We start from the raw sequence: 12,440 nt of genomic DNA, 5'->3' as shown, positions 1-12,440 counted from the left end.
AGATAACCAGGGGTACACTACAACTACTCTGATATTAATTTACAGATAACCAGGGGTACACTACAACTACTCTGATATTAATTTACAGATAACCAGGGGTACACTACAACTACTCTGATATTAATTTACAGATAACCAGGGTACACTACAACTACTCTGATATTAATTTACAGATAACCAGGGTACACTACAACTACTCTGATATTAATTTACAGATAACCAGGGGTACACTACAACTACTCTGATATTAATTTACAGATAACCAGGGGTACACTACAACTACTCTGATATTAATTTACAGATAACCAGGAGTACACTACAACTACTCTGATATTAATTTACAGATAACCAGGAGTACACTACAACTACTCTGATATTAATTTACAGATAACCAGGGGTACACTACAACTACTCTGATATTAATTTACAGATAACCAGGAGTACACTACAACTACTCTGATATTAATTTACAGATAACCAGGGGTACACTACAACTACTCTGATATTAATTTACAGATAACCAGGGGTACACTACAACTACTCTGATATTAATTTACAGATAACCAGGAGTACACTACAACTACTCTGATATTAATTTACAGATAACCAGGAGTACACTACAACTACTCTGATATTAATTTACAGATAACCAGGGGTACACTACAACTACTCTGATATTAATTTACAGATAACCAGGGGTACACTACAACTACTCTGATATTAATTTACAGATAACCAGGGGTACACTACAACTACTCTGATATTAATTTACAAACGAAGCACATGTTTAGTGAGTCTGCCAGATCAGATGCAGTAGGGATGACCAGGGATGTTCTCTTGATAAGTGTGTGAACTGGACCATTTTCCTGTCAAAATGTAACGAGTACTTTTGGGTGTCAGGGAAAATGTATGAAAAGTACAGCATTTTCTTTAGGAATGTAGTGAAGTAAAAGTTGTCAAAAATATAAATAGTAAAGATAACCTACTTAAGTGTACTTCAAAGTATTTTTACACCACTGATTAAGACCCTGCTGATACGTCAAAGGACACATTACACATACTGTGTTCCAGCAGTCTGAAGTGACAGACTGAAAATGTCATCATCTCACCGCGCCCCCTCTCTCACCAACCCCACACCTCAGCAGATAACCCAGTGACAGACAGAACCTGTACCACAGAACACTACCTACAGTAGCAACCAAGGCTTCTGCTACTGTCTGGGGGAGGAGATAACCCACTGACAGACAGCACCTGACTGTCTCAGCAGCTCTGTGGTGTGTGTGTGTGTGTGTGTGTCTAAAGCAAAGTGTGTACATATCAGTGTTTGTGTGCACCTGTGTAGGTTTGTGTGTGTTGAGAATTTCTCCGCAGGGTCGATGGCCAGAGATTAAAATCGCAGTGAGATGGAAGGCGGAGGGCCCTAAACTCAATGTTTCCTTTGTAGTGGGCATCACAGATCGATGAGAAGCTCAACTCTCTACAACACCAGCTCTGTTCCACTGCTCCTGCCTCCAGCACAGTGATTACATGCTTCTACACAGGGAATTGGATTTTTTGTTTGTTAATATCAGGCTCAATATGTTGAGAAACACACAAACCAGTTTCTTTCAGGATTCCGTGAACCTGGTTGCATTTTTTTGTTGTTGCCATTTTCGCATAAAACAGTCAAATCATCGCATTATTAAATCGCATAACACTGACCCATCACCGCAGTAGAAAAAGAGGGCTCACAATTTCAACAAATCAGCCCACAAATATGGTTAAATCAAGCCACACTTCAACTTTATCGCTAGTCAGGGCAATTTCGTGACAAATTGGACAAAATCGTCACCATCCAAAATGTCAGAATTGCCACAGCAAAATCAAGCATTTTTGCCTGCAAATATCACAAAGAAAATCCCTGTGGAATCCTGAGTGGCGCAGCAGTCTAAGCCACTGCATCTCAGTGCTAGAAGAGTCACTACAGACCCTGGTTCGATTCCAGGCTGTATCACAACCGGCCGTGATTGGGAGACCCATAGGCCCGCGAAGTGTCGGCCCGGTGTGGCCGGGGTAGGCAGTCTTTGTTCTTCACGGACTTGCCTAGTCAAATAAAGGTTAACATTTTATTTATTTTTTCATACACGTCACAAACGTACATGCATGTGCACGCACACACAGATTTCATCATTAACAAGCAGTGAGGTGAGAAGTGTGTAATCGGTTTCCCCTCCCCCTGGCATGTAAAAAAGCTTAGATACACAGGGCTAAGAGAACAGAGCTTAGATACACAGGGCTAAGAGAACAGAGCTTAGATACACAGGGCTAAGAGAACAGAGCTTAGATACACAGGGCTAAGAGAACAGAGCTTAGATACACAGGGCTAAGAGAACAGAGCTTAGATACACAGGGCTAAGAGAACAGAGCTTAGATACACAGGGCTAAGAGAACAGAGCTTAGATACACAGGGCTAAGAGAACAGAGCTTAGATACACAGGGCTAAGAGAACAGAGCTTAGATACACAGGGCTAAGAGAACAGAGCTTAGATACACAGGGCTAAGAGAACAGAGCTTAGATACACAGGGCTAAGAGAACAGAGCTTAGATACACAGGGCTAAGAGAACAGAGCTTAGATACACAGGGCTAAGAGAACAGAGCTTAGATACACAGGGCTAAGAGAGTAGAGCTTAGATACACAGGGCTAAGAGAACAGAGCTTAGATACACAGGGCTAAGAGAACAGAGCTTAGATACACAGGGCTAAGAGAACAGAGCTTAGATACACAGGGCTAAGAGAGCAGAGCTTAGATACACAGGGCTAAGAGAACAGAGCTTAGATACACAGGGCTAAGAGAACAGAGCTTAGATACACAGGGCTAAGAGAGTAGAGCTTAGATACACAGGGCTAAGAGAACAGAGCTTAGATACACAGGGCAAAGAGAACAGAGCTTAGATACACAGGGCAAAGAGAACAGAGCTTAGATACACAGGGCTAAGAGAACAGAGCTTAGATACACAGGGCTAAGAGAGTAGAGCTTAGATACACAGGGCTAAGAGAACAGAGCTTAGATACACAGGGCTAAGAGAACAGAGCTTAGATACACAGGGCTAAGAGAACAGAGCTTAGATACACAGGGCTAAGAGAACAGAGCTTAGATACACAGGGCTAAGAGAACAGAGCTTAGATACACAGGGCTAAGAGAACAGAGCTTAGATACACAGGGCTAAGAGAACAGAGCTTAGATACACAGGGCTAAGAGAACAGAGCTTAGATACACAGGGCTAAGAGAACAGAGCTTAGATACACAGGGCTAAGAGAACAGAGCTTAGATACACAGGGCTAAGAGAACAGAGCTTAGATACACAGGGCTAAGAGAACAGAGCTTAGATACACAGGGCTAAGAGAACAGAGCTTAGATACACAGGGCTAAGAGAACAGAGCTTAGATACACAGGGCTAAGAGAACAGAGCTTAGATACACAGGGCTAAGAGAACAGAGCTTAGATACACAGGGCTAAGAGAACAGAGCTTAGATACACAGGGCTAAGAGAACAGAGCTTAGATACACAGGGCTAAGAGAACAGAGCTTAGATACACAGGGCTAAGAGAACAGAGCTTAGATACACAGGGCTAAGAGAACAGAGCTTAGATACACAGGGCTAAGAGAACAGAGCTTAGATACACAGGGCTAAGAGAACAGAGCTTAGATACACAGGGCTAAGAGAACAGAGCTTAGATACACAGGGCTAAGAGAACAGAGCTTAGATACACAGGGCTAAGAGAACAGAGCTTAGATACACAGGGCTAAGAGAACAGAGCTTAGATACATAGGGCTAAGAGAACAGAGCTTAGATACACAGGGCTAAGAGAACAGAGCTTAGATACACAGGGCTAAGAGAACAGAGCTTAGATACACAGGGCTAAGAGAACAGAGCTTAGATACACAGGGCTAAGAGAACAGAGCTTAGATACACAGGGCTAAGAGAACAGAGCTTAGATACACAGGGCTAAGAGAACAGAGCTTAGATACACAGGGCTAAGAGAACAGAGCTTAGATACACAGGGCTAAGAGAATAGAGGCAGCCTTTGTTAAGGAGATGCTTGAGGCCTCGATGTCTTTAAATAGGCTGTCAATGTTTAAAAATAAACCACATCACAACCCATATAATCACTAGCCAGTAGCCTGAATGGGGATGCAGAGTGTTACGGCCCCACCCAGAGCCCAGGTGATTCTCCTCAGAGTGTAGACTGAGCCTTTGGCAGTGAAAAGCCAATCATTAGTGCCCACAGCCCATCACTGACCCAACAGAGCTGGTCCAATCAGCAGACAGGACTAGAGGTCGGGGTTCACCAAGTGTCCCATTACCCCAGGGCACCTTCCTTCATTCTTTAGCACTCACCGGACACACACACAGACACACACACACAGACACACACACCCCATAGCAACAGAGCCATTACAGCAGTACCAAGGGAGTCTCTTTCTCTCTAGCCAACTCTCTCAAACACAGACACACAAGGGATCTGTAAGAAGTCAATGGCATTCATTTTCAGCGACACAGTAGAGCTAATACACAGCACAGTGACAGACACGCACAGTGACAGATACACACACACAGTGACAGACACACACACACAGTGACAGACACACACACACAGTGACAGACACGCACACACAGTGACAGACACACACACACACAGTGACAGACACAGACACAGTGACAGACACAGACACACACACAGACAGACGCGCACAGTGACAGACGCGCAGTGAGACACGCACAGTGACAGACACGCACAGTGACAGACACGCACAGTGACAGACACACAGTGACAGACAGACACACACAGTGACACACACGCACACACACACAGTGACAGACACACACAGTGACAGACAGACACAGTGACATACACACACACACAGTGACAGACACACACACACACACACACAGTGACACAGTGACAGACAGACACGCACAGTGACAGACAGACACGCACAGTGACAGACAGACACGCACAGTGACAGACAGACACGCACAGTGACAGACAGACACGCACAGTGACAGACAGACACGCACAGTGACAGACAGACACGCACAGTGACAGACACGCACAGTGACAACGCACAGTGACAACGCACAGTGACAGACAGACACGCACAGTGACAGACACGCACAGTGACAGACACGCACAGTGACAGACAGACACGCACAGTGACAGACACGCACAGTGACAGACACGCAGTGACAGACGCACAGTGACAGACACGCAGTGACAGACGCACAGTGACAGACACGCACAGTGACAGACAGACACGCACAGTGACAGACAGACACGCACAGTGACAGACAGACACACACAGTGACAGACAGACACGCACAGTGACAGACAGACATGCACAGTGACAGACAGACACGCACAGTGACAGACAGACACGCACAGTGACAGACACGCACAGTGACAGACACGCACAGTGACAGACACGCACAGTGACAGACAGACAGACACGCACAGTGACAGACACGCACAGTGACAGACACGCACAGTGACAGACACGCACAGTGACAGACAGACACGCACAGTGACAGACACGCACAGTGACAGACACGCACAGTGACAGACACGCACAGTGACAGACACGCACAGTGACAGACACGCACAGTGACAGACAGACAGACACGCACAGTGACAGACAGACAGACACGCACAGTGACAGACAGACAGACACGCACAGTGACAGACACGCACAGTGACAGACAGACAGACACGCACAGTGACAGACACGCACAGTGACAGACACGCACAGTGACAGACACGCACAGTGACAGACAGACACGCACAGTGACAGACACGCACAGTGACAGACACGCACAGTGACAGACAGGCACAGTGACAGACACGCACAGTGACAGACACGCACAGTGACAGACAGACACAGTGACAGACACGCACAGTGACAGACACGCACAGTGACAGACACGCACAGTGACAGACACGCACAGTGACAGACACGCACAGTGACAGACACGCACAGTGACAGACACACACAGTGACAGACACACACAGTGACAGACACACACAGTGACAGACAGACACAGTGACAGACAGACACAGTGACAGACAGACACAGTGACAGACAGACACAGTGACAGACACGCACAGTGACAGACACACACAGTGACAGACACACACAGTGACAGACACACACAGTGACAGACAGACACAGTGACAGACACGCACAGTGACAGACACACACAGTGACAGACACGCACAGTGACAGACACGCACAGTGACAGACACGCACAGTGACAGACACACACAGTGACAGACACGCACAGTGACAGACACGCACAGTGACAGACACGCACAGTGACAGACACGCACAGTGACAGACACGCACAGTGACAGACACGCACAGTGACAGACACGCACAGTGACAGACAGACACAGTGACAGACAGACACAGTGACAGACAGACACAGTGACAGACACACACAGTGACAGACACGCACAGTGACAGACAGACACAGTGACAGACAGACACAGTGACAGACAGACACAGTGACAGACACGCACAGTGACAGACACACACAGTGACAGACAGACACAGTGACAGACACACACAGTGACAGACACACACAGTGACAGACACACACAGTGACAGACAGACACAGTGACAGACACGCACAGTGACAGACACACACAGTGACAGACACACACAGTGACAGACACGCACAGTGACAGACAGACACAGTGACAGACAGACACAGTGACAGACACGCACAGTGACAGACACGCACAGTGACAGACAGACACAGTGACAGACAGGCACAGTGACAGACACGCACAGTGACAGACACGCACAGTGACAGACAGACACAGTGACAGACACGCACAGTGACAGACACACACAGTGACAGACACGCACAGTGACAGACAGACACAGTGACAGACACGCACAGTGACAGACACACACAGTGACAGACAGACACAGTGACAGACAGACACAGTGACAGACAGACACAGTGACAGACACACACAGTGACAGACAGACACAGTGACAGACAGACACAGTGACAGACAGACACAGTGACAGACAGACACAGTGACAGACACGCACAGTGACAGACAGACACAGTGACAGACAGACACAGTGACAGACACACACAGTGACAGACAGACACAGTGACAGACAGACACAGTGACAGACACGCACAGTGACAGACACGCACAGTGACAGACACACACAGTGACAGACACACACAGTGACAGACACACACAGTGACAGACAGACACAGTGACAGACAGACACAGTGACAGACACACACAGTGACAGACACACACAGTGACAGACACACACAGTGACAGACACACACAGTGACAGACAGACACAGTGACAGACACGCACAGTGACAGACACACACAGTGACAGACACACACAGTGACAGACACACACAGTGACAGACAGACACAGTGACAGACACGCACAGTGACAGACACACACAGTGACAGACACACACAGTGACAGACACACACAGTGACAGACACACACAGTGACAGACAGACACAGTGACAGACAGACACAGTGACAGACAGACACAGTGACAGACAGACACAGTGACAGACACGCACAGTGACAGACACGCACAGTGACAGACACGCACAGTGACAGACACGCACAGTGACAGACACACACAGTGACAGACACACACAGTGACAGACACACACAGTGACAGACACGCACAGTGACAGACACGCACAGTGACAGACACACACAGTGACAGACACACACAGTGACAGACACACACAGTGACAGACACACACAGTGACAGACACACACAGTGACAGACACGCACAGTGACAGACACACACAGTGACAGACACACACAGTGACAGACACGCACAGTGACACACACGCACAGTGACAGACACACACAGTGACAGACACACACAGTGACAGACACACACAGTGACAGACACACACAGTGACAGACACACACAGTGACAGACACGCACAGTGACAGACACGCACAGTGACAGACACGCACAGTGACAGACACACACAGTGACAGACACGCACAGTGACAGACACACACAGTGACAGACACACACAGTGACAGACACACACAGTGACAGACACGCACAGTGACAGACAGACACAGTGACAGACAGACACGCACAGTGACAGACACGCACAGTGACAGACACACACAGTGACAGACACACACAGTGACAGACACACACAGTGACAGACACACACAGTGACAGACACACACAGTGACAGACACACACAGTGACAGACACGCACAGTGACAGACAGACACAGTGACAGACAGACACAGTGACAGACACGCACAGTGACAGACACACACAGTGACAGACACACACAGTGACAGACACACACAGTGACAGACAGACACAGTGACAGACACGCACAGTGACAGACACACACAGTGACAGACACACACAGTGACAGACACACACAGTGACAGACAGACACAGTGACAGACACGCACAGTGACAGACACACACAGTGACAGACACACACAGTGACAGACACACACAGTGACAGACACACACAGTGACAGACAGACACAGTGACAGACACGCACAGTGACAGACAGACACAAAAGAAAGAAAGGCATTTCACTGTACTTGTCCACGACACAATAAAACTTGAAAAACACACACCTCCGTATCTGGCGGCTGCTCTGCGTCGGGAGGGAGACACCAGCTCCCTGACCATATGAAGCACCTGCATGCTCATAGTGGGGAGGGGCCAACCATGTTCACCGGGCGTGGGGAGCCCACTCTCGCACCCCCGACAACCTCATCCCTCACAGGGTCCTCTGAAATCATCCCAATGTCTTAAAAAGTTCAGATCTCAAATCTTGGATCCCATCTTATCCCTAGGCACCAGGTTTAGGGTCCACAGAGCCCGGATCTTTCACCAGTCCTAGTTCCTCGGAAGACGCTCAAGCTTCCAAGGATGATTCCAAGGTTAGCTATCGCCTCCAGTTCCACCCAGTCATCCCTAAGCCTTTTTTCTAACAGCTCCGATCCAACCTCCCTCTCTCCTCAGTCGCTCTCAGCACCAGCAGCAAGCCCTCAACACTCACTTACGCGATCACACATGCACGTCCCTAGCACTCACACACACTTTCTCTCCTACTCTGCTACATGTGAATATCTAAGGCAGTCACATTTAGGTCGACCTAGAGAGGCAGTCTGTTCTAAGACACTGAAGGCAATCTGCATCACTGCTCTTCCTCTCCTCTCTCTCCAGGGGTCAGCAGTTGTTCTGTCCAGGTAGCTGATTTCCTCCCATCCTCCTACGACTCTCACAGGTCCAGGAATACCAGACCACCGCTCTCACAGGTCCAGAAATAGCCAGACCACCGCTCTCACAGGTCCAGAAATACCCAGACCACCGCTCTCACAGGTCCAGAAATACCCAGACCACCGCTCTCACAGGTCCAGAAATACCAGACCACCGCTCTCACAGGTCCAGAAATACCAGACCACCGCTCTCACATGTCCATTAATACCCAGACCACCGCTCTCACAGGTCCAGAAATACCCAGACCACCGCTCTCACAGGTCCAGAAATACCAGACCACCGCTCTCACATGTCCATTAATACCCAGACCACCGCTCTCACATGTCCATTAATACCCAGACCACCGCTCTCACATGTCCATTAATACCCAGACCACCGCTCTCACATGTCCATTAATACCAGACCACCGCTCTCACATATTCATTAATACCAGACCACCGCTCTCACATATTCATTAAAACCAGACCACCGCTCTCACATATCCATTAATACCCAGACCACCGCTCTCACATATCCATTAATACCCAGACCACCGCTCTCACATATCCATTAATACCCAGACCACCGCTCTCACATGTCCATTAATACCAGACCACCGCTCTCACATGTCCATTAATACCAGACCACCGCTCTCACATGTCCATTAATACCAGACCACCGCTCTCACATATCCATTAATACCCAGACCACCGCTCTCACATGTCCATTAATACCAGACCACCGCTCTCACATATCCATTAATACCAGACCACCGCTCTCACATGTCCATTAATACCAGACCACCGCTCTCACATGTCCATTAATACCAGACCACCGCTCTCACATATCCATTAATACCCAGACCACCGCTCTCACATGTCCATTAATACCAGACCACCGCTCTCACAAGTCCAGGTAAAGTAGATCACGCTCAAGTGAAGCTCAAATCACACACAATGTCATCTCAACCCGACGGCTGGAAGCTGGAGGTCGTTGGTTTGTTAGCTGCTCTTCTGAGACTCTCAGGCTCAACGGAGAGAGTGTGTGGTTGTTTTCCGTCGGTGCTCCCACACACACACACACACTTATCTTGTTCGGCAGAGGCAGTAGAGGTGAACACACGCACCCAGCTTTGAGGAACACAGGGAGGAGACTGGTAGATCTCTCTCTGTTGCTCTCCCTCTCTGTTCAGAGAGCTGTGCTGTAGCAGTACACCTGGCAGGCAGAACAGATGAAGGTGGTTTGGATCAATAGCAGCAGTATCCCTGCTCCAAAGACACGCCACTCTGCTCACATCCACAGCTAGCTAGCTCACTGGGGTACGGCAGTCAGTCCACCCAACTCATTGGTCTCTCGCCCCGTTGAATCCTCTCTCACTTCTCCCTCTCTCCCCGTGCTCTGCTCTCTCCCCGTGCTCTGCTCCTCTCTCGTTCCCCCCTTCCAAATTCACATCCCTCCCGCTCTTTCAGTTTTGTCACCCCCGCTTAGTGACGACCCCCTGCTCCACCATCACTCTGAAGCCTGGTACATGTACATCAAATATAGGGGGAGTAAAAAAAAAACAGCTGTGTGTGATAATCAGTATTTGTCTCTGTGTGTGTGTGTGTGTCAGTATATACAGTTGAAGCCGGAAGTTTACATACACTTTAGCCAAATACATTTAAACTCAGTTTTTTTGTCTTAGATCAGTTAGGATCACCACTTTATTTTAAGAATGTCAAATGTCAGAATAATAGTAGAGAATGATTTATTTCAGCTTTTAGTTCTTTCATCACATTCCCAGTGGATCAGAAGTTTACATACAATCAATTAGTATTTGGTAGCATTGCCTTTAAATTGTTTAACTTGGGTCAAACGTTTCTGGTAGTCTTCCACATGTTTCCCACAATAATTTGGGTGAATTTTGGCCCATTCCTCCTGACAGAGCTGGTCTAACTGAGTCACGATTGTAGGCCTCCTTGCTCAGACACACATTTTCAGTTCTGCCCACAAATTTTCTATGGGATTGAGGTCAGGGCTTTGTGATGGTCACTCCAATACACAACTTTGGAGGTATGCTTGGGGTCATTGTCCATTTGGAAGACCCATTTGCGAGCAAGCTTTAACTTTCTGCATGATGTCTTGAGATGTTGCTTCAATATATCCACATCCTTTTCCTCCCTCGTGATGCCATCTATTTTGTGAAGAGCATCAGTCCCTCCTGCAGCAAAGCACCCCCACAACATGATGCTGCCACCCCGTGCTTCACGGTTGGGATGGTGTTCTTTGACTTGCAAGCCTCCCCCTTTTTCCTCCAAACATAACAATGGTCATCATGGCCAAACAGTTCTATTTTTGTTTAATCAGACCAGAAGACATTTCTCCAAAAAAGTACGATCTTTGTCATCATGTAGAGTTGCAAACCATAGTCTGGCTTTTTAATGGCGGTTTTGGAGCAGTGGCTTCTTCCTTGCTGAGTGGCCTTTGAGGTTATGTCGACATAGGACTCGTTTTACTGTGGATATAGATACTGTTGTACCTGTTTCCTCCAGCATCTTCACAAGGTCCTTTGCTGTTCTGGGATTGATTTGCACTTTTCGTACCAAAGTACGTTCATCTCTAGGAGACAGAAAGCGTCTCCTTCCTGAGTGGTATGACGGCTGGGTGGTCCCATGGTGTTTATACTTGCGTACTATTGTTTGTACAGATGAACGTGGTACCTTCAGGCATTTGGAAATTGCTCCCAATAATGAACCAGACTCCAATTTTTCCTGAGGTCTTGGCTGATATCTTTAGATTTTCCCATGATGTCAAGCAAAGAAGCACTGAGTTTGAAGATAGGCCTTGAAATACATCCACAGGAACACCTCCAATTGACTCTAATTATGTCAATTAGCCTATCAGAATCTTCTAAAGCTTTGACATTTTCTGGAATTTTCCAATCTGTTTAAAGGCACAGTCAACTTAGTGTATGTAAACTTCTGCCCCACTAGAATTGTGATACAGTGAATTATAAGTGAAATAATCTGTCTGTAAACAAATGTTGTAAAAATGACTTGTGTCATGCACAAAGTAGATGTCCTAACCGACTTGCCAAAACTATAGTTTGTTAACAAGACATTTGTGGAGTGGTTGAAAAACGAGTTTTAATGACTCTGAC

The 12,440-nt window shown here is 47.5% G+C and overlaps 1 protein-coding gene across 2 annotated transcripts in view; it reads right to left on the bottom strand.

Annotated features, from left to right (window-relative positions):
• Positions 1 to 12,440, bottom strand: part of LOC112235802 (USP6 N-terminal-like protein) — an 81,766-nt gene that overhangs the window by 44,891 nt on the left and 24,435 nt on the right. The window contains exon 1 of one of the 2 annotated variants that reach the window (XM_024404321.2): positions 8,674 to 10,516. The exons of the other annotated variant lie outside the window; for it this stretch is intronic. Within the exon in view, the coding sequence (XP_024260089.2) occupies positions 8,674 to 8,749 (76 nt within the window). The 5' untranslated portion in view covers positions 8,750 to 10,516. Of the gene's footprint in view, positions 1 to 8,673; positions 10,517 to 12,440 lie in introns of those variants that run through there. 2 annotated transcript variants of the gene reach the window in all.

The sequence above is a fragment of the Oncorhynchus tshawytscha genome, linkage group LG33 (assembly GCF_018296145.1).
Source record: "Oncorhynchus tshawytscha isolate Ot180627B linkage group LG33, Otsh_v2.0, whole genome shotgun sequence".
NCBI lineage: Eukaryota > Metazoa > Chordata > Actinopteri > Salmoniformes > Salmonidae > Oncorhynchus > Oncorhynchus tshawytscha.
This window is presented reverse-complemented; position numbering and strand designations above follow the sequence as displayed.